Source organism: Ctenocephalides felis, unplaced genomic scaffold (genome assembly GCF_003426905.1).
Source record: "Ctenocephalides felis isolate EL2017-DRISC unplaced genomic scaffold, ASM342690v1 CF-g0.4_SCAFFOLD_00845, whole genome shotgun sequence".
Classification (NCBI taxonomy): Eukaryota; Metazoa; Arthropoda; class Insecta; order Siphonaptera; family Pulicidae; genus Ctenocephalides; species Ctenocephalides felis.
The window spans coordinates 32,598,126-32,622,310 of record NW_020536999.1 but is presented as its reverse complement, the minus strand read 5'-3'; the positions used below and the strand labels follow the sequence as shown (position 1 = coordinate 32,622,310).

The window sequence follows — 24,185 nt, the reverse complement described above, 5'->3', positions numbered from 1 at the left end:
TTATTATATATATAATGTATATATATATATATAATATAAAATGACAATAAATAAATTTTATAATTTTGAAATCCGAAAATATTTTATAGAGATAGAAATCGACTATTTCATGAATAAATATTATGTATTAATAGTTTAAAATATCGATCTTTTTCAGTTATGTGGTAGTCATAATGAAAAGTGACTGAATTTTTAAAATTTTCCATCTCAATACAATCAAGCATAGGCCGCAAAATACGATAATACTTTATCACAAAAGCTTTTTGTACGAATATTAAATTAAAATCCCACTCGATATCGTGAGAGCAATAAGCAAACATCCGCAATGGAAAAGTGCTTTCAAAATAGACTTTTCGCAATCAAATCTAATTAAAGTTTGTGTACTTGGATAATTTTCCATAAGTCGAGGAAAATTATATTTGAGCTTTCTTCGAAATTTGTTAGACTTCATAGCCTAATAATGACAATAATAATTTTGTTCTAAATATAATCCTAGTATAAAACCAAAGCATTAGACTTACTAACTATAAATATATAAATATTATATCTAAATATAATATAGTTAATATTAAAATAATTTTGTTTATAATAGTTTTATGTAGAAGTCAGTATTTCGATCATTCGCATATTACTTTATGTAATCTTTAATCCATTTATTTTGTTTTCATAATTAAAAAACACAATATTATTGTACATAAAATGTTTTTTGAATGAACGATGCAAAATATAAATTTCATTGCTACATTTTTACAGAGATAACAAAGTGTATAAACTTGATCTCGTATTTCGTCAAAAATATTCATCAGCAGGGTTGGAATAACTATTTATTCAAGGTATCTTCAGTAGTATTGCTTTTTTTAACTTTATTTACTTCTTTACGTACTATTTTTTATTATTTACACCTTCGCCAGTTATTAAATAAATCTTAACATTAAGTATTTGTTTTTGAGATGTCGGTGGTAAACTTTTTTACCCACGAACCTGCCCAACCTAATTTTTATAAAATAATTCGAAATATTTACTATGCGGTAACAACAAACTAGATCATAGATGAAAATAAAACAAAATGATTTATAAATTATATAAATTGAAAATCATACCAAAATGAGTTTGTTATCAATATCTTGTTATGAAAACATCAGCTTATCATATTTCTATTTCTATGGTAATGGTAATTATATGGTAATATGAGATAGATATGATGCATTAAATTCAATCAAATTACATAATTGAATTATTGTTAAATCCATTGATCGAAACAAGTGCTCTCTATTTACTGTTCCTGTTATTCGATGGTTCAGCAAAATGAAATATGTATCAATTGTCTGATTAGCCGAATTATTTTCTAAAACTACACAAATATGAAAGACAAATACATAAAGTTTTAAAATGTATTCATTAATACAGTATTAAACTAGTTAGTATTGGCATTTTGCCTTGAGGCAAGTTACATGAACTTCCCGATATGTGTAAATATTCGATTTAATCAAAAAAATAAATTAATATATGAGTGATTAAAATATTCCGAGTGAATTTATTACACATAATTGAAAACGGACGAACACGTTAAATCGGAGTATTTTCTTAAAGCAAGTTTTCAAATATCACATTTTTATAATTATACCAGTATCCGTAGGACTTTAATGATTTAGTATGTTTAATGAAACCAGGTACTCTATCATTATACCAAGTAAATCGTCTAATTTTAATTTTAACAAACGTCAAAGAAACTACTCTTTTTCTCAAACTTCGATAAATTTTACAATTAAGCTACTTGTTGTAAGGCCGTAATAATTCAGTAAGTTCTATAAGACCATAGTATCTATCGCCAAAAAAAAGTTCCATAAAAATTGGCTTTTTTTTAACAGTTATTTACAAGAAAACGGCTCGGTAGATTTTCATCTAAAACTAATCTGTATCATCCCAACTACTGTTTTTCGAACAGTTTTTGATTTTTTAAAATCGATTTGGTAGTATGAACTTAAATGTGGACGAAAAGTTTAACACTTTTTTCCAAATTACAAGCCTTGGCAGATCGTCGCACAAAACTGACAAACGATAGTCCTCATCGAGATACATCAAATGGCTTTTAAATTTTTGAAATTGATTTATGCGTTTTTGAGAAAACGTCGATGAAAGGTCTAATTTTGAAAAATGCCAAAAAACGATACCAATTTTTGCAAACTTTGACAATTTTTAAAGTTAAACCAATTGTCGTAGGGCCGTAATATTTTAGTATGATCTAGAAGACTATGGTATCTACCGTCATAAAAATAATAAAAAAATCGCCAAAAAAAATTTTTTTAACACTTTGTTACAAGAAAATGGCCCGGCCGATCTTTACCAAAAACTAATCAGCACGATTCCCAACCAATATTTTTCGAACGGTTTTTGAATTTTCATAATCGATTCAGAATTGCTGGCTAAAACGTGGACATTTTTTTTTCACTTTTCTGCTATTTATAAAGAAACCTCTCGGCTGATCGTCGCACAAAACTAATAAACGATAGTCCTCATCGAGATACATCAAATAGTATTTAAATTTTGGAAATCGATCCAACGGTTTTTGAGAAAGCGGCGATTTACGGCAAAAAATCGGTTGATGCACACGCACAAACACACACACATACATAATTTTCCAAATTTGGTCTCATTCGATTCAGAATGGCTTGAAACGTCGAGAAAACATAAAATTAACAAGTCGGATTTTTTATGAAAACATAAACTTCTCCTTCGAAAAGTTAAAAATTTGAGAGGTGAAAACAAATTTTATAGAGGTCATTAAATATCATTCCAACTTATAGATATGATTTTGATCAAAATTTTTATGAATATTATTTAAGTTTTAATCATAAAATCATAAAATAAAACATTTGAAAACCAAAAACTCATTATTTTTATAAAATCAACGAAGAAATGGAAAATTCTATATAATTCTCCGACAAAAAATCATTCTTTGGTCGATTTATAATAATTCCCATTCATTCGTTTCTCGGCTGTAAAAAATATCCTCCCGCAGTCAAAATTCAATTATAATAATCCCAGTTGAGTATCATGAATGATATGACGTTTTCCGGAAAATCATGAAGCACTAACACACATTAACTTGGCAGAAGGGAGTTTCGAGTCTTCGCGATTTCGCGCTCGCTCGAATTTAGAATTATTTCCTCTGGTGTTGAATTCAATCGTTTGATAAATGGACGAACACTATCGGGTTTCATGAAGGTTTTATACGTTCTTGTGGCAAAGCCGTTTGATAGAAAGACGAAATTTATGGATTAAAATATTATTTATTGTCCAATATAAGTCGCAGTCTGAAATCCCACTGCGATAAAATGTCCAGTTATTAAAAATATTGCAGCTAACCTCTGCAAGCTTCGTGGACAATTTGGTACAAATTGATGATGTAGAAACGGCAATAAAAGTAAATCAGGAGAAAAAAATTTCATGTAGATATTGGTAAGTGGTTAGAACTATGGGATTTCAACCAAAAATCGCAAGTTTAACATCCCTCTTAAGCAACCTGATGTCAAGCATAAGTGATATGGGTGTTTACTTGGAAATACAGATAGCAGTGTGTTTCTAAGTGAAAATAGCACCCATGATTGCTAACTCAATAAAAAATCTTCACTATTACAGAAATTGTAATAATTGAAACGACACAGTGATGAAACAACTGTTCGGGTTGACATCTATAAAAACCGAAGTGGTTTTAGTTAAGTAAATCATCAGAAAAGCTCATAGAACCTTAATTTCTGTTCGCTTTTCAATCAATATAAAAAATATGGATATGTTTACGTGATTCGTAATTTTAAAAATATGTAAATAAAACTATTACATTATTTTTCTTTTTTTCGATTTATCTTGACAAAACTTATGGTTTTCAAAAATTAATGGCAGGTTTTCATATTTAGTTCTAAAAGGATGGGCTTATCAATTTTATATCTTATCGCTTGCAAATATGTTTAGATTTTAAAAATCTAGTCACAAAGGTTACAAAATACGTTTTTTAAAAAAATACTAGAGGCGCCCAAGTATATCCCAAATTAGCTGATCTACCACGACTCCAATATGTTCACGGTTACAGATAAAATCAGAAGACATGCATCTAAAAAAACATCTCCAAAGGACTCGAACCCTTTAGATTTGGCTAACAGACATGTAATTATTATTGTTCTGTATATTTGTTATATCAATTTTCAATCTTAAAATGACTACCATTGCGTAGCATTTTGAAATTTTATATCTACCAAAATTAATAAATGCTTTACCAGGGCAAATTGTAATTATATAGAAATAAAAAAAAAAACTAAAAATATCGTACGATCATGTTCTAATATTTTATAAGTACTAAATTCTTTTTAAAATATTTCTGAATATGTCAGTTTGTGTATCAAACCATATTTTGCTAATAAAATGCTTACAAATAATATCTGATATAACTTTTCTCTATGCGGTTCAAATTATTTATTCCTTTTGTCACATTTTTCCAAATTTTCTATTGAAAATTCTTTTAACATTTCCTCTATAAGTTTTTTATCATTATAATTATTTTCATACTTAATGTAGATTTACACGATTGAAATGTACGACTCGTGCAGATTTTTTTTGCAGTTTCTGATTATTTATGAAATGTACACATAAGACTTCAAAATTTAAATGTAAATGAATAATTTAGTATGGGTAACGCTTGAACTATTTCAGCCACGGGTACAGGCGATTATAGAGTCCTAAGTTAAGCCGAACAACGCCCACACGGAAATAAAAATTAAGGGACACTTAAAAAATGTATTAAATAAAATTATGCACAAACCTGTAGTTTTTCAAAATTAATCTTCCAAATATTTAATTAAGAACTAAACTATTATTATTCAGCACTTCTGTGATTAAGTATTTAAGTTAGTGTGTCACTAATCACTCACAAACCATCATCACAAAATTGTATAAATATATTCAGGATAAATTCACCATAACCATTTTTAAAATGTATTCAACACTTATATATCCAATAATTTCGATTTGTTTAATTATTCTAAATAGTTATAATCTGGTATTACGTAAACATCGATAGTTTTTTATTATAAAAGTAAGAACTGAAACTTTTACAGATAAAACAAAATACTAATTTTAAACCACGTTTTTCATTAACAAAAAATCGTTTTATGGCATGAAGCAACGCTGTAAATCACCGCATTTTTTTATATTTTACCAACGCTTGATTTATACACGTGCACAAAGGAATTTTAAATATAGCGTATAATATTATTAATAATATTTCTCTATATTTTGTATTAAGAAAGTAAAAGGGAACTAATTCATTACGATACGAAACGCTTCCGACGACGTGCGCTCGACTACTGCCAGAAAAATTGAATCAACATGCGGACTCCACAACAAATACCGTATCCTGCGCATTACCGGCTTTCGGTTATCATTTAACCTTAAAAGCAAACCTACTAGGATATAGCCTGATTTTAATTTTTTTGTTCCTCCAATGAAAAATTACTTACTTAAAAATAATAAGATGGAAACTTTGACAATTGCACTTATTTCTATTTGAACAAAATAAATAAATATTTGTCAGGCTTGTTCCAGCGATGTTACCACAAAATTAGATAACTAATGTAGCACCTTAAGGCCTAATTAATAGGCTATTATTAATTTGCTTTAATTCTTCAGAATCATAACCTTACGTCCTACAAACTGGTCTGAAACTTTCTCCTTTTTAGATAGTAGCCTAGTGGTTGATCTATCCATATTTGATTATTTTATTATCATAATTTATCTAATAAGGCTTATTTATTCAATGTGATGCAGCAATGCACGGAAAAGGCTATTTCATTTTTATATGCCCAAGTGAGAATTGATATCGCTGCTGTTCGATGTCGCTCTAACCCCTCGTTTGATCTTTCAATAAAAATTACTCAGTAAAAAAATAATAAGATGGAAACAACTTTGATAATTGCACTTTTTTCTATTTGAATTAAATAAATTTTGAGTAATAATTGAATCTGAGTAATTCGTCCAGTGACACTAGTTCCGGCGATGTTAGCACAAAAGTAGGTAATTAAGGTTACCTTAATTAATAAGTTATATATAATTATCTTTATTTCTTCAGAATCATAACATTACTTCCTATAATAAGCTGGTCTGAAACCTTCTCCTTACGCCGCTTTTTAGATGGTAGCCTAGGATCAACCTATCCATATTTGATGATTGTATTATCAGAATTTATCTAATAGGGCTTACTTATTCAATTTGGTGCAGCAATGCCCAGGAAAGGCTATTTTCACTTAAAATCATATTTAAGAGCTATACTTATGCCCAAGTAAAAATTGATATCGCTACTACTCTATGTCGCGCTTAACACTCCGCCACGAAGGCCCCAACTTAATAAATTAATGAACCATCTCAATAACAAAAAAATTGCTGATCAAAGTTACTTGTTTACTAGGTCTTCCTATTGTGTGTAATGTCATTTTAATGTCTTCCATGAGAAAAATATACTGCTAAACACATGTTAATGTTATTCTGTCTTTTGTTCCTTAGACAATTGGAATATTTATGCTGAAATCCATTTATATCATTATATATTTATTACGTTCAATCAATATTAGCTGTAATATTTCATATCATGCCTGTATTTATTGCATTTTAAAATAAAAGAACAAGATTTCATTCCTCATGATGAGTTTTCATATTCTATTGCCGTTTAATACAATTATCCCAGTTCCTACTTAAAATATGGAGGCATCTTTCATATGAGTGATATATTTTCAATCCATATCGTCAAGTTTTATCAGCAAGAATAAATAATTGGTTTACATAGAATATTGTTAAAGTTTCTTGTGGGTTACTCATTATAATTAATATCAAGAACAATTTCATTTAGGAATATCCGCATATCTATAGAATAAGTTAAATAACGATCAGACACCATTTAGAATAAAATTCTGATCATTGAATAATGATCTTCATACGTACTAATGCAATATTTTTCATCAATTTAATTTACTAATTTATTCAGCATGCTTTTACAAATACTACGTATTCACAATACGTATGAATAATTTACAAGTCCCGCGATTTAATCATTTTTACCATGACCGAACAAATACTATAAGTAAAATGTATGATTATTGCAATTCGTGTAGAAATTTAAATTTAATTTATTTTTAAACTCTTTTATATTTGTAAAAAATATTTGCCTGATTATATTCTCATAAGCTTGAACAAATGCATGATATTCACCAGTAGCTTTTAGAGACCAGCGTAATTGTACAAGAAGAATCTTGAATTAAAATTGATCTCGACGAATATTTCCATCAACACTCATTTTGATAAGTATTTACTATACTCATTTTTTATTATTGGTATATTAGAATAAAACTAAGAAAGAGGTAGCAGGTGCTCTAATACATTCGTTCATTTATCAATATTCATCCTAAATTAATAAATTAATTAAAAAAAAAAAAAAAAAACGAAGATATAATCAGAATTAATAAGCTTAAAATGCTAATTTATTTTTGTATTTTGTCCGATTTTCATAAAAAAAGTATAATCTTTGTTGTAATTTCTGTATTTGTATATGTAACATAATTGAACATTAACAATTTTGAGGAGGTATAGTATATATAGATACAATATGAAATTTAAAAAATAGTAATTACACATGTAGCTCACAGGTATGCTTCCGATAAATTATTACGAATTACTAAGAGGCCCAGTTGTATCACAGCATTTTACTAGTAAGCAAATTTTATTTTGAATAAAATGCAGTCACACAATGAGCCTTAAAATAACAGATTTTGATAAAAATGCATTTTAAAGATATACCACTATTACAAAATATATTTGTAAAAAAGTATTTACAAACTAATTTATTGTATTGTATTGTTGCGCATTTATTTCTTGTAAGTACTCGCACCAAATGTAGATTGTAAAGTTTTTTATTTGCAAAGAGGTATGTCCATAAATATTGTTTGAATACTGCATCAGAATATTATTAATAAAATTACAAAATATATTACAGAAAATTATAAAACTTTTATAAAAATACATATGACTGGTTTAAATTAGTATGTGATTCATCACACACTTGATTGTAAAATGTTGATAAAAAAATATGATAAGAGATTCAATTTAAAATGTAATAGTAATCTGTAACAGTTACAACAATATTTATATACAGTATAACAATAACAATTAAAATTGATACTCGTATCTGCACAAAAAGTTTCAATTGATGAAGAAATAATCAGCATCCAATCTATGATTAATTTTTGGTTATTTTCCAATATGTATGGACGGAAAAATAATCCTTGAAATATCTTTTTGTGCATTTCAGTTCATAGCTTCTTCAACTAGTGAAAATTTATTTTAAAAGAGATTGATTATTGATTCCCTGCCTTTGCCAACACCAATCCATCGCACTGGAAATAAATAAATAAATATATTTTATATAAAATAAAATATTTGAGTAAAATATTTTATATATATATATATATATATATATATATATATATACAATTTCAAATAAAACCTGACCATAAAAAATTATAATATTATCGCTATAATTTATATTCTTGTAAATTAGTTCATGGAAAATAATTACACAAAGTTATTGGAACAACACTAATTTAACTATGTTAACCTACAATTGCTAAAATATATTATGGTCAGAAAGCTTTTGATCTTACACTCACCTGGAATATCTAATTCTTCTTCAATTCGTTTGATATACTTCTTAGCGGCCTCAGGCAGATTTTTAAACTCTCTAACATCTGCGGTACTAGTTTGCCAACCAGGCATAGTTATATATTCCACCTGCAATTAAATATTTAAATTTAATTAAATGCTATTGCACCTTCATAATTGAATTGCAGATGCAGTCTTAAAACAATTGCATAAGCAAAGCTTATAAAACAAAAGTAATAATTGATTTGTTTGCTTTTACCTCTACAGATTCCAATTCTTGGCAGGTGGAAGGGAAATGATCAATAACAACACCGTTTATCTTGTAGTTTACACCTATTAAAATTTCTGGTAACGTATCTAATATATCTAGCTTCGTAACACACAACCTAAAATAGAATAAAATGGTATTAAAAAATGAGCATAATATAAACTAATGTAGATAATCATGCTAAAACATGCATGTGAAATAAAGGCTGTGGACTAGCCAACAAATTCCAGATTTTGTTTGCCAATAACAATTAATGCAAAATCAATAAATGATACAAAATAAAATATGCTATGCATACATTGTATATCCGTTGACCATTGAGGTATAATGCAATAAGGCTAGATCAAGCCATCCACATCTTCGCTTCCTTTTCGTTGTTACACCGATTTCTCCTCCTCGGGTTTGGAGAAGTTCTCCAATTTCCTGCAATAAACAGAAACATTTTTTATTATCTGCAGTATAACATATTTGAGTTTGTATAAATGACATTTATCTGATTTGTTAGTCTGAGCCAAGTATTTAAATGCAGCTATACATAATATTTTAACCATGAATAAAAAAATATCTTACATCATGCAATTCAGTAGGAAATGGACCATCGCCCACTCTAGTTGTATAAGCTTTCACTACACCCACAATATCACCAATGTTCCGAGGAGGCAAACCTAAGCCAGTTACTACACCTCCTATACTACAGTTAGACGATGTTACATATGGGTAGGTACCTGTGGAAAGTGAAATGGTTCAAAACTGATCTGATTCAAACATTTGGTGCTTGATTGAAGACATTTGTGATAGTTATTTCAATACTAACCAAAATCAATGTCTAACATAGCAGCATTAGCTCCTTCGACTAAAACTTTCTTGCCTTCTAATAATAAATTGTGCAAATACGATACAGATTCCTTAACAAACGGTCGCAATTTGACTGCAAATTCGCGATACCTGTAAAAAAATGTATTATCAAAGTTAGTGTCTTTTGTAATTCTGAATTTCGTATGAAAAATTCCTTAATATTTACCTTTTCAATTCCCCTTCCACGTCAATTTCAAGACTTGGAAACATTCTTTGGTACAAAGCAGCCAACTGCCTAAATTTTCGGCTGAACAAATCATAATCTCCCAATAAATCACCCACTCTCAATCCATTACGGGTTGCCTGCAAAATAAAAATGGTTGAAATAAAGATAAAAGTAAATATTTCAAAATCCAAAAATGAAATTTAATACAACCTTAGAAGAGTATGTCGGACCAATGCCTTTTTTGGTTGTGCCAATGGTTAATCCACCCTTTTCTGATTCCTGCATGCCGTCGACCTGCTGATGCATGTCGAATACAAGATGTGCCCGATCTGATATTACAAGACGAGATTCCCAACCACTTAGACCTTTCTTCTCATTTTTTTCCAATTCCTCAAATAAACCAGGCAAGTGAATGACAACACCATTCCCTAAGAGCACGACAATATAAATAGTAAAAATTGCTGAACTTTTTTAATTTTGCATATAATGAACGTGATTTTCATATTTTTGCTACAAATATTTAACCAGAAATAATATATAAAATACAGAATCCGCTTAACGTTACGTAATACGCCCAGTGAATTGATTAGTTCAAGTAGTTTTTACGAAAATTTACAAAATAAAATAGATTTATAATCAAAGAAATTTTGAAGAAAATTGTTTACATTTACGTTAATTTTTTTTAAATTAAACTGCACATAAAGTATATTTCTTATTTCATGGTCGTGTTTGAAAGTGAATTTTGCATGCATAATTCAATTAACAAATAATTGACCAATTTAACGATTGTTTGCTTTCGCCTAATATGTAAAATATTTAGCCTTTTAACTATAAATACAAAAACAAAATATCACGGGTTAAAAAACACCTGTATGTCATCGATCAATATGGTAATTAGCGACATTATGATAATGAGACAATGCCGGAGACGCGTGGTACCGGTTTACTAAATAAGAAATGGAATAATTTCGTGCAAACCAACAAAACTTCCGGGGTACAAAAATAGAATTAAATGGAGTTTAATACTATTATCTGTTTTTTATTAACGATACATGTCTGAAAACAATTTCGTGATTCAAGTCAGGAGAGCCGGGGGTACAAGTAAAACTTGATCGTAACTCATTTGGATAGTAAACGTAAAATATCACGGCATAGCTTATAAGAAATTTAATAGTTTCGTATAATGTAACGTTTTGTTTGATTAAATAAGAAATGTGTTTAATCTATATATAAACATTTACAAATCTTTTTCGGTGTTGTAACTTCAACAACAGTTTTCTATATGAATATTACAATTTCTAAGATATTTTGGAAATAAAACAATTTTCAAAAAAAAAAAGAACTGATAAATTATTTGGAACAAAAGCAGCATACGAGTATAGAATAAGATGTGCTTGCATAACCATTCGTTTCAATTGCACAGACGTAATATGAGATTAGTACGACAATGTCGAACAATGACAAAACTATCAAATTTTATCAATAATTGATACATTTTCAAGGATAACTATTGTGTTACAGCATAAATTAAAAAGCGGCAGCACAGTGACATAGATTCTGTAATTATAGCTAATCAAAAACAGATATAATAAAATAGATTAAATGTATTTTTGTTACGTCACAATGGATAATACTAATTTATAGGATCATATGTGCGATTGCCAAAATATTATTTTTAACAAATATCTACCATTGTGTTGTGCATTTCAAATCGTTTTAAAAATACTTAAATCGATAAATTTCGAGCTCCACAGTGGATATTTGTAGGTGTTTCGAATGGATTACATTTGCATCATTGTTTTCAACCAACATAAATTAAGCAACAAACGGCGATTCTCATGATCGGTCTCAGTAATACAAGATTGGCGTTTCGGCTTACGTGCCAAAATCAAGAAAAGATAAATTAGACCACAAGTGTTAAACTGAAAAATTGCCAATGCTTTGATCACTTATGAAATGCAGAATTTTTCAATGGCAAATTGTTTTTCTTTGGCTGGTATGATGAAATTTTCACCTACATCGTAATCTTGAACTAAATAATTTATCAACTTAGAATTTTCAGAGTTACATGTTTATTATTAAAAAATGTTATAGTAAATGAACTGGATATTTAATTTTTCAATCAATTAAAATAACAAAAGGATAAATATATAAACATCAAGGTCAGTTGATATTTGTGTGTTTGAAATACAAACATAAAAAATAACAAGAAAATCAAATATTTATTTAGCATTAGTATTCAGTATACTATACAACTACCATTTCATTATATGAAATATGCGATATCTTCAATAATTTCAAGAACTGCATCATTATATTTAAGATTGTTATCATAATTATTGTTATAATATTGTTAAATAAATATGCATATTTAAGTCAAGTGTTTATATAGCAATATCGAACGAAATGACGCAAATCAGGTGAAGTAAAGCCACAAATGTATACGCAATTATAAATATTATTGAATTTGAATTTGCTAATTTGTTCAATGTTATGGTTAATAAATAGCAAATAACAACAAGCTTAGCACAGCCAATTTTAAATTGTTTATTAAACAAATATATTGCACTAATTAAAATTTCCATAAAGAAATATGCAAGAATTTGCGATAAAAATCTAGGTCATATATGAATATGACAAATTTATTTGTAAAAATGCGCAACTGTTTTATTCTATGTGTAAGTGGCGTTAACGGAGAAACAGTATCTATATCAATATTGAAAGCAGAATGGAATTCTAGATTACTTATTTATTTATTTAATCCGATATCATTCATGGACGTAGCTGGAATTTCGACGGGTCATATGACAATCACTACAGCCAAGCTGCATAAAAAGTGAAATTAAGTTCTATTTGTAGAGATCTTCCACATATTTTTTATATTATTTAGCATCTTGTAAAATCATTAAATTTGGTAAATGAAGAAATAAGAATAGATACATAAATATATATTTTTCTTATATATACTAACCAATAATAGAAATACAGTCTTTGTTGATTATCCCGCTGGGCAGTAAATGGAAATCGAATTCAGTGCCTTCAACCACTACAGTGTGCCCAGCATTATTTCCACCCTAGAAATAGAATATATATGAAAAATTAATAATTTTATAACACAAAAATTTAGTAAAATGATATTTGAACTAATATTTTGTCAAAGACTACATGTAAAATTTATTCATATTTATAATTAGTATAAATGTATAATATATATTTATCTATATATGTTTACATATATAAATATGCACATACATTATGCAAATTCTGCGCATCTTTATAATAACAGTAATTGATTAATCACGATTTAAAATGCGGAGTCTAATATGAAAAACTTTCTGAATGATTATATTGTGATTACATTGTATCTATTCCAAGATATTGTGTCATAAATTTAATAATAATAATAATTCTTTCAAAAGTATGTACAATTCAAAATGCTTATATATATATATATATATATATATATATATATATATATATATATATATATAATGTATTAAAAAAGTGCTATTGAGCAAATATACAAAAGCATTAGAATATATAATTATGATGCAATTAATTAAACTTATTTATGCAATTATATGTAACAAATAGTATCTTTTTGTCACACGTAGTATCTATATGTATCACAAGATTATCTATTGAATCACGCCAATAAAAAAAATATTGGAAAATGAAACAAAATTCGCACTAATCATAAATCAATATTTATCATAGATTGGTTCATCAACATTGTCATATCAATTATTAATGTAAATAATTAGATATGGCATGTATTGAAATATTTCAATAAGAAATTACGTAAAAAGTGAGATTATTCGATTGATTGATCAATAGTAAAAACAGTTTGAGAAGAACACTGATGCAAGGCTGCAGTATATATACACCTATTAAAAATGTATAATGATTACAATCTAAAATATTTTAAGCCTTGTTATTAGTTAAAATTTGAGTCAACTATTAATAAAAATAAAAATAACCCGAATCTCAAAATATTGACGATAGTAATAAGTCTATTAATAATTCAATTCGAAGAAAGCTATCTACATCTCAATGACGGGAAGATAAATACAGGATATTGAAATTGCTCTGATAGTTGAGAGCATCACATGACGAAATTGCTTTTGGCTCAATACCGAGTTCTAAGGTTTTCATAAAAAACGATTACGCGATCGTTTGGCATTGATCACCCGAGGTATCTTTTGCTCTCATGATAATAGCATCGTAACAAGTTCAATGTTGCTTATGCAAATGAAAATACATAAATGTTTATTTTGACTTCAAAAAAAAAAAAAAAATTACGGAAAAAATTTAGAATCTCAAACTTATCTATATACTAAAAAGTAACAATCAAATTTAAATTAAAAATTTGAAATATTGTCTGTTTATTTATATGATAATGGGTAGTACTGCCCTAAGGCAGGTCCGTGGCAAACTCTGGCTCGATTCAGGGAAGAATAGAGTAAGATCTACCGTTGCCATATCTCAAAGCAGTGCTCAAAATATGCTATTTTCAAATGAAAACATATTTTTAATCTATATTTACGAGTGAACATATACATCGCTTCTGCACGATGTCAGGTTGTCCGCAGAGAGGTGTTCAAGCTCACGAACGTTCACACGAGTCCGTGAGCTTAACCATTACACTAACGAACTCCCATAATATTTAATTACATATGATTGAAAAAATAGCAATAATAATAAATAAAAATTGAAATATTATAATCTCTTGGAATCAGTATTCGGTATTTGAATTCAAAATTTGTGGTAAGGTCAAGAAAATGCAAGTTGCATCTTTATATATATTTGAAAATTTATTCATATTTTTAACTTTCCGTAGGGCAAGTTATAGTAATCGCAAAAAAATCGAAAATGAAAATTTTTAAATATCTTTACGTTTCAGAACCTTCTGAACATTTTGGCATACCTTAGAAAAAATAGATGTATGTGTGTGTATGTATTAACAAGATGAAGAACTTATCAAATTTTCATGAATGCAGGTCTAGCGGCTTCGGAAATCTAGTAAAAAAAGTTAAAAAGAATTCCATCTGGCGGTTAAAAATGATCATTAGACATATGCACATCAAATTATCAGATATTTTATAGAGATTTTAACAATGAGTATAAATTTAGACGTTAGACGACGACGCGGCGCTTACGCGCTTCTATATTTTGTCTCTATGCAGTTAAAGCAGTACAGTTTTTGAAAAAAAGTTCAGAATTTCCAAAATATTTCAAAATAAATTTTTCCTCAAAAAGTCTTTTTTTATCTTTGAAAAAAAGTAAATTGTTAAAAATTTATAGTTTCTCAAAAATCTAATTTTTTCAGAGTAATTTTTTTTTCAAAAATGTTAATCTTTAAAAAAAAATTGGTACGGGAAGTTCCAGCAAGTTGCCTTAAGGTACGATGCCATGCGCCCCACTAGTTGAATATTTTATTTATGTTTCAACGCCAATTAGAACCTCTAAATATACTCAACAATAACTTCACTTCTGAAAGGACTTATCTCTATTTGATATATTTTATTACTACCAGGTCTCTTATTTTATTAAGAAGATGTCCCTAATACTTGATTGTTAATTTGATGCAACATTGCCAAGAAAAAGCTATTTTCACTTGAAAACATAAGATTTTTCAATCCAATATAAATAAATCAGCATTGAATTAGAAATTGATGAACTATTTTGATTTAATTTAAGCACTATAGAAAAAATTCGTATATTCTACAAATTCATGTTTTGTACATGATATACAGTAGTATTCATATCATTCTAAATGATATACAACAGTATTTCTCCATTTCCAAGATTTACAATTTAACTTTATGCCTGTACCCATTTACGTGTCTTCAAATATCTTTATCAGAAGAGCATAAATTGATAAGTGATTAAGTGACTATTGTAATAGTATCTATTCTTACGTCAGTGTTTTTTTTCACTAAAACTTCTGTTCACGTTTTTTCATATATTCTATCAATAATAAATAGTTAGGATTAATTAATTAATTCAATCATCTAATTGAGTAGTTTTGAGCATACCCACGCCGCGTGCCAAGGTAATATGTAATATATCACGAGATTTTGCTTCAACAATACAACATTAAAATATTTCGACTCCCATTACAATGTAATGGGATTCAGAAACATTAATTTGGCATTACAAAGTCGAAGGTAATTACGAATTTTATGACAGTTTTGAATTTATTTGTTATCTTTGTTTATAATATGTTCAATAACAATGTGTTTAAGAATTGATTTATTAACATTAATAAAATACATGCAATTGTAATTGAATGATTAATTGACCGTGCTATCTGATAAGGGGATTTGTGAGAAGCAAATATAGCCGATATGTACTTTTAAATTGCGCAAAATTAAAGCAAATTAAGAATAAAATACGTTAATTAAATGATAAAAGAATGAACAACATTTTTGGCAGAGACGATCTATGAAACATAGTACCATGATATTGTAAACTATTGGTGTAGATATTAAATTATCAATGCGTTTGAATGAAATCAAATGAAAACACAGATATGAATACATAAATCAGTTATATTTACTATAGAATAAATGATTTTGACAAATTAGTTCAATAACTAATATTTATCTTACTCGTATTATTTTATTAATTAGTATTTGAGATAATGTGTTTTAATTACCTTTACAAATAAAATTCGATCAAATAGTTTTATATATGTAGTGGGTGGTATTTGATTATTTTTTTAGGGAGATACATAAAAAACGAAGATCCCAAACGTTTCTACATACAATTTAATACCATAATGAGTGGATATAGAAATTGGTATCTTACATCAAAGCACAAAATTTGGTACTAACATTAATACACTAATCTATCAATAATCATGAGATTTTTATTCTTAGATGATACCAATTTCTATATCTACTGATAATATATATACTAGCTGATCCGCCAAACGTTGTTTTACCATATAACGTATTTGTAAACAATTTCTAGAGACTGCAAAAAATTACTAATTTATTGTAAGTGTATAAAGATGTATTGTATTGTGTATATCTTCACATTTCAAAAAAGTCGATAATTTGAGTTTCTAATAACATTTGAAACCCATTCAATAATGTCTTTGTGTATGGTACTGTAGCTAGTATACTTGCTATAATTAATAATGTTCATCCAAAACATCATATTAAAACTTATTCGAACATAACCTTTAATTCAAAAACGCAGTCGATTGTTTTATTTTGAATTAAACTTCTGCAAAAAAGATTAAAAATGTAAAGTTTCTACGCGGTTTTGAAATAAAGCTTCACCTTTCCCACAACCTCTGGATTAGCACGAATATTTGAAGACTAAAACTGGCCAAATCGGTTCAGCCGTTTTCGAGTTTTAGCGATCTAACATAATATCGAACTCCATTGTTATATATAAGAAGATATATGTAATATGTATGTTCTATGTAAGAAGATACATAAATTTTCAAATACCATGTTTTTAATAGAATATTGAAAAAACCGTATTATTTTGTACACGATTCAGTGTTTAGTTATTTTATCTAATACATTCTATCGTTTAGTTCACGACGACACAATATTAAGTTACTTTGTGTTTAATGTTTACAAATAGAATTAGCCATCACTTCTATTTATACAAACACCTGAAAGATTCACATCAAGAGTAACTTGAATTTGAATAACAATATCTATATATTCTAGGTCATTTTTACCAAAACAAATTATACTATATGTAGTTGATACAAATAATCAAATAAGAGTTTGTATATCAATTTTTTGTTATCTCAATGTGGAAAGATAAATCTACGAATACATATAAAAAATCATTCACATCAAATAGAGTATGACATCAAACACACCCACAAATGATAAAATGAAATAGCCCACTGGAGACAAATTTTGAAAAATAAAAAAACAAGGTGGAAATTTTTAAGATATGTACTGCAGATAAAAAAACATGTTGTAAGAGTTGTAAATGATTACATTTTGATATAAACTGTTACAAGTATTTAATCAAATAGTGAAAAATGAGCACATAGGTGCTTGTTAATATATGCAAATTAATAATAAAGTTCTTCTGATAAAATGTAATGAAACAATTATTCAAAGTAAATTACTAGATGGTTAATTGCAAAGCAATAATATTGAGAAATAAATAGTGAAAAACGTGCTGAATACCTGATAGAAAATGTTTTATAGAGTACTGGTCAAATTCAAAGCGGAAAATAAGAACTAAATTGCAGATATTTTTAATATTTAAAGATTTTAAAAATAAAATTAAATACAGAATATTATATCGTTCTAACATAGAAATATATATATCCTATGAGCTACAATTTTTGCACCATGGTAAAATGGAAGTTTTTAAAAAACCTAAAAAAGCTTTTTGATATTGAAGATTTGCTGGATTTATAAATAACAAAAATTACTTTCATCATTCCTATCAACAATGATTACTTACAGACTTATTTTAAGAATAACAATTCAATATTAGTTCGTGCCATTAAGGAATATTGAAATTTGGATTAAATAGAGGAACAGTGAGATAATATGTACTCATACAATTTAGGGCTTGCCAAATAATTATGCAAATTGCTTTAAAACTCAGAAGTTCAAAATAACCCATATGATATCTTTCTGGGAAGATAAAGAGCACCCTGACACAATGTTAAACATAAAAGTAACATTTATATCAACTCACCGCACATCTGCATACAACATCGGCATCCAGTGCAAGCATGTCGACAACTTTTCCTTTTCCTTCATCGCCCCATTGAGCCCCCAGACGACTGTCACTTTGGCGGCGTCCTGCCGCGATTTTTTTCGCGGAGTCACCGTATGATTTGAATTTAAATGATTCGTAGACATTTTGTACAAATGCAAATTTTAAGTCTTTTGGAGTAGCACTAGATAACCGAATATTATAAGTTATACATGGGAACGTGTTGCGCAAACACACAACCTCAAAAGGCAAAGATACCAGAACAGCGAACACTGACGCAGACGCACGCTAACGAAACGAAACGCCAGTACTCGTGATATCGTGCTAAAAAAATATACAAAGGTGTTGCCATAGGTGGAACTTGAGCACATTTTCGTTCGCGGCATTCATCGTAGACACGAACAGAATGAGGTGTGAATCTAAACTACATTACACCCATAGATCAGGGCTTCTTAAACTATGGGTTGCGACCCCAAATGGGGTCATGTAAAAAAATTTTGGGGTCGCAAAAGATTTTAATGCCATTTTATTCATTTTATTACATCACGCCTTGATTTTTTATCAACAAATTCTTAAACATATATATTTTCATATTATATGTATATGTATATTGTTACCAAATAAATAAATCATTTAAATTTTTTTTTATTTATTTAAAATCATTAAAATAAATTAAAACATGTTTTTATATGTGTAGGGTCGTCAACAAACTCGCAATCATAAATGTGATCGTGAAGGACAGAAGTTTAAGAAGCCCTGCCATAGATAAATAAGCACAAATGTTTCCTTATCTATGCATAAATGATTAAATCATTGGCCGCAATTGGCCGCATTGGCCATATATTTCTATGTTAGAACCAATATAATATAATATTAATTTTAATTTTAAAATTATGAAATATTAATAACTATAAAAACATTCGTATTTTACGGTCTAAAACTTTGGCCAGCACATTTAATTAAATAAAAAAAATTATTATGTGTTTCGGCACGTTTTTCACTATTTAATAATCTCATAATTAATTTCTTTTAAATTAATTGCGTCATTACATTATTAACATTGCAGTTAGTTATATCAAGATGTTTTAGTTTACAATCTGAGAAGAAAATCTCTTTTTTGCCAAAATTTTTGAAAAAAAAAAAACACTTTTTCTAGAAACCATAGACCCATAGATAAAAGAAGAGGATAGTATGCATAGACCTAAACTTTTTTCTCAACAAGCCAAAAAATTTTAAGATTTTGTTCCTGATAAGCCAATATACTGCAAATGTATCGTTTGCGTCGATCACTTGTGACTGACATGGCATTCTAATAAATTGGGTACGACAGACATTTATGTCTGACATATTTCATACAAAGCACCAAAAACATGACTCACAAGGCAATTAAGGCATTAAATATATTTCCATATCATGTTCTTTATTGAAATATATAATATACATGTCATATAATATATAATAATATAAAATTTATTTATATAGTACGTGATTATATTTTGGCTTTTTGAACAATAATTACTTTGTAAATTCTATAATACTAATACAAGAAAACAAAAAAAATTAAAATTTAATTAAAGATATATATACTTAATAATTAGAAATAATACGTTTTACAATCAAATTCTATAACTTGATTAAATATATTTTTAAACAATTTTTTGTTCTAAACGATTATGTGAATGTTTAAAATATTTAATAGATGCTTAATATTTAAAATAAAATGCATGCATTTATTCCTTTATAAAATTTGAATGATTAATTCTAGAATATAATATTTGTAGGTAAAATATAACTCTGAATGCACTTTTTATCTTTATATGGCAGGAACAGAATGATCCATAGATGTTTTCAATAAGCTAGGTGCCATTCTACAAAAATTATATATTATCATTATAGATTATCGTATGTTTTTACCCACTTTTTTGTAATATAAGAATTACTTACTTCTTAACCATATGTTCATACAAATATGTTGGTATGATAGTGATGGTCACATTTTGTGCAGCTTTATCAATGATTTTTGTTATTTCTTTATCTTTCAAACCAATAACATTTTGGCCATCAACTTCCAAAAGTTGGTGATTTATCAGAACACCATTTCTAGCAGCAGACGAGTCCTTAACAATGCTCGTTATTTTACCATTTTTGAACTGAAAACCAATAGTATTTGCGGAATCCTTGTGCAAGGTAATAGTCCTTTCAAATGGTCTAAAACAAAAAGTTTTTAGTGTGCAATGTACTTCATAATTGAAGAAACCAAAGGCTTACCTATCTCTAACAGCAACATTTATTCCATTTACTGGACACTTCTTAAAAATACCATGTACTTTGTCCATGTTATAACCAGCAACTGATTGCCCTTGAATTTCCAGTATTTGATCACCAAAACGTAATCCTGCAAGTGCTGCTGGTGAGTTTGGAGTAACCAATGCAATAAATACTCCTTTATCAATGCAGTTCACACGTAATCCAATCTTGTTGTCTTTATCTTTGCAAAGAACAACCTATGAAGTAAAGATAAATAAAAAATATGTAAAAATGTAAAAAAAAATATTGAGAATAATTATTACCTGCCGTATACCATGTGTAACTTGAGCTCGTTGTAAGCCAAGTGAACTTCCAGATAAAGGAGCAATCATACCAGAGGTTCTATTGAAATTATTTGAATTCTGCAAGTACAGAATAAGACAAAAAACAACAAATTTTAGATTTTTCCAAGCATAGACAATTTTTATTTTCCCAAACTGTATTAAAATTTTACCTGAGGTACTGCAACATTATTTGCAGCTGCGGGCACTACAGCATATTCTGGCATATTTGCAGCAACAATTGCTTCTGATAATTCAAGGCCCATAAACTCAGATAATCCAGGATACATGACGCTTGAAGGAGCATTTCCATAAGGCATATCTCCGGAAGCCTGAGATGGATAAGGAGGCGGATAAAGCTGCTGTGGTGGTGGAGCACTAGCTTCCGGCATCAGCTTTTGCTGAGCCACCATCATGTGATCAACTTTCATATCTTCGAGAGAAGGGTACAAAGCCATGGTCTAAAAATTAAAAAAATGTTATCATACATGACTAATAAATTCATACAAACATAAGGTGAATGAAAAATATTTTTTAATAATAATGATAATAAATAACTGAAAGTAACCACATAAGTGTTTTTGTAGTAATAAATTGTACTTACTAAATCTTAACAAATTACTTGCAAAAAACTAAATAGAATTGACAGTTCTACAGCTTATTTCTGATTTAAAAGTGATTAATATAGATATATATTTAATCTTTGAAGTGAGTCATGCAAGTCTCGATTGGATGACAGAAACAACCAGTTTTTTGTTAAATAAACAATATGCAGGGATTTCCAACAACGTACAAGCTTACAAATCCAAATACAAATTGTTCTATGTTGTTCTATGTTGTTATCAATCAGATACTACCAAAGAGCTAAGATATGTCATCTGTCAACTGTCAACTGTATATTCAGCACGTGGTATTCAGATAACGCGGTCTATTTGAAAATTATAAAAGCTTGGTAACAAATTTTATATATAATATGCTACGCTATATAATTAAATTCTATAAACATAAACTGCATATTTAATATTTATTTATAGCATATAAATAAATTCAAACTAAGTTTATTGAAATCGAAATATCGCTTTTGAATCACTAGCAACCATCAACCATCTATACGAACCCATTATATTCTCATATTGTCTACGAGCTTGACTCTCACCAATTTTTGTTTTTATATTTTGTTTTTAATCATGATACATATTTCGGCAAAAAAATGAAAAACGATTATAAATATGCCTTGAACATTCTACCCATATTTAAAGTCAACTGAAAAACGGGCACATGATAGTTCCAAATTATACGTAAAAAATTTAAAAATTTGTAAAAAAAATAGGTCGATCAAAATGTATAACTTTATTATCCTGAAAATTACTTCGAATCCACTATTATTTATTGAAATTGCGGTATTAATTATAATGTCACTAATTGTTGCTTTTCCATTATGGATATATGAACTTTATCAAGTTGAAAAAAACTGGATGGAAGCGGAAAAAATCAGCACAACTTCAATAAATGGTATTATAAAAATTTAAGTTTTTTTTTTCAGATAATTTGTTTCCGACTATGATATTTTTATACCATTTATCAATTGTAGTTTCTGAACAATCTTGTGAAGTTGAAAGCATCAATCAATGTACTTTTGATCTGCACAAGACTCCTATGCATAGATTTCGAAGGGCATCAGAAAGTTCTTTGGAGAGTGTAAGTTATTCTGAAATATATTATTTGGACGATCAAATGTACAATACAGAAGAGATCGTAGAAATACAGAAAGTATCTGAAAGTAGAAGTGATGCCAAAATTGATGAGGTCATTGAAGTTAAAAAAGGTAATAATCCAATAAATATGATTTATATCATTTTGAGAATGTTTTACATTATGCATCAATTTCACAAGTTACCTAAGGATAGAATGATTCCATCATAAATACTAGGTATGACTTAAAACCTTTCAGACTGTATTACTGTAAAATATAAAAACAAACCAATTTCAAATTCGACTTTTATAAGAGATATTGTACAGGTATGCTCGCAGACTTTCCTCACGTGACGCCCTTACCAAGAAGATCGCGATTGGCAGAACCCTCAATTGTATATAAACTTTACGACGTTATTAAAAGTTCAGTTATAAGTGAATACCAGCCTTTAACTATTAATTTATTTCAAACTAATATAACGGAAGTGGACCTTCATGTCGACATTGATTCCCGAATTCCAACATCTCTGAAAGATTTGCCATCAAATGATTTTGAGAAAAACACAAAAGATAATTATATTACTCGCCAGTTAAAATTAATATGCAAGGACAGTGGTGATACTTTGGAAGGAGACTTTTTTAAGTCGAAGGTCCCAAAGAAAATACCAGTCAAATCTAGCCAATCTAACAAGGAATTTAACGGTATACCATTGCAGTTGGGAGCAGTTACTAATCTTCTAAATAACCAGATCTTTTCTGGGCAAACTATTACAGAAAATGCCTTTTCTTTGGTCAAAATTTTGCAGAATTTTGCGAACGCCGAACGAGTACACAAAATAAGAACAGTTGGACACCATCAACCACCTGCACAAAGAACTAACAACTTGACTGTTGATAATCATAGCAGCTATTTCGCAAGAGGTTTCTTCACACAATTAAATAGAAATAATATTCCTACTACCATTATTGCAAGGCCTTGTCCAAATGTACTAACTGTTCGAAGACAAGTTCGAAATGTGCCAACAGTTCAAGAACTGAACAATAATGTAAGACATAGTATATCGAATCCAAATCCGATACAGAAAAGATCCCAATCAAAAAGTGGGCTAACAAGTTACGTTAATCTGGGATTTATGTGTCGATAAATAAAAAGATCATAACAATGTTGTAATTTAAATTATCATTAATTGAACGAAAGATAAGG

At 28.4% G+C, this 24,185-nt stretch overlaps 3 protein-coding genes across 4 annotated transcripts in view; 1 reads left to right on the top strand and 2 right to left on the bottom strand.

Annotated features, from left to right (window-relative positions):
- Nucleotides 1-8,247: 8,247 nt before the first annotated feature.
- The window catches only part of LOC113363848 (adenylosuccinate synthetase-like), a 38,826-nt gene continuing 22,888 nt past the window's right edge, over nt 8,248-24,185 (bottom strand). The window contains exons 1-10 of one of the 2 annotated variants that reach the window (XM_026606328.1): nt 18,681-18,983; nt 12,958-13,060; nt 10,197-10,414; nt 9,987-10,123; nt 9,780-9,910; nt 9,536-9,690; nt 9,264-9,388; nt 8,957-9,083; nt 8,706-8,826; nt 8,248-8,432 (exon numbers count right to left, since the gene is read on the bottom strand). In XM_026606328.1, coding sequence (XP_026462113.1) covers nt 8,380-8,432; nt 8,706-8,826; nt 8,957-9,083; nt 9,264-9,388; nt 9,536-9,690; nt 9,780-9,910; nt 9,987-10,123; nt 10,197-10,414; nt 12,958-13,060; nt 18,681-18,719 — 1,209 coding nt within the window. In that variant the 5' untranslated portion in view covers nt 18,720-18,983 and the 3' untranslated portion in view covers nt 8,248-8,379. Of the gene's footprint in view, nt 8,433-8,705; nt 8,827-8,956; nt 9,084-9,263; nt 9,389-9,535; nt 9,691-9,779; nt 9,911-9,986; nt 10,124-10,196; nt 10,415-12,957; nt 13,061-18,680; nt 18,984-24,185 lie in introns of those variants that run through there. The other variant, XM_026606327.1, reaches the window with a different exon arrangement.
- Nucleotides 20,411-22,069, bottom strand: LOC113363853 (syntenin-1-like). Its single transcript, XM_026606333.1, has 6 exons — nt 21,894-22,069; nt 21,463-21,750; nt 21,272-21,370; nt 20,970-21,205; nt 20,646-20,909; nt 20,411-20,569 (listed from the first exon to the last, which is right to left on the bottom strand). Exons 2-6 carry the CDS (start codon nt 21,745-21,747, stop codon nt 20,515-20,517), a joined length of 939 nt encoding a protein of 312 aa, XP_026462118.1. The 5' UTR covers nt 21,748-21,750; nt 21,894-22,069; the 3' UTR covers nt 20,411-20,514.
- LOC113363849 lies at nt 22,719-24,129 on the top strand. Its single transcript, XM_026606329.1, has 3 exons — nt 22,719-22,801; nt 22,881-23,114; nt 23,309-24,129. Exons 1-3 carry the CDS (start codon nt 22,765-22,767, stop codon nt 24,124-24,126), a joined length of 1,089 nt encoding a protein of 362 aa, XP_026462114.1. The 5' UTR covers nt 22,719-22,764; the 3' UTR covers nt 24,127-24,129.

Coding starts and splice junctions, on each gene's coding strand:
- LOC113363849 (XM_026606329.1), top strand. CDS start 22,765: ATGGAAGCGGAAAAAATCAGCACAACTTCAATAAATG. Junction 22,802..22,880: donor CAGCACAACTTCAATAAATG/GTATTATAAAAA, acceptor TATCAATTGTAG/TTTCTGAACAATCTTGTGAA. Junction 23,115..23,308: donor GGTCATTGAAGTTAAAAAAG/GTAATAATCCAA, acceptor GATATTGTACAG/GTATGCTCGCAGACTTTCCT.
- LOC113363853 (XM_026606333.1), bottom strand. CDS start 21,747: ATGGCTTTGTACCCTTCTCTCGAAGATATGAAAGTTGATCACATGATG. Junction 21,371..21,462: donor ATAATGTTGCAGTACCTCAG/GTAAAATTTTAA, acceptor CTGTACTTGCAG/AATTCAAATAATTTCAATAG. Junction 20,910..20,969: donor AATGTTGCTGTTAGAGATAG/GTAAGCCTTTGG, acceptor TTTTTGTTTTAG/ACCATTTGAAAGGACTATTA.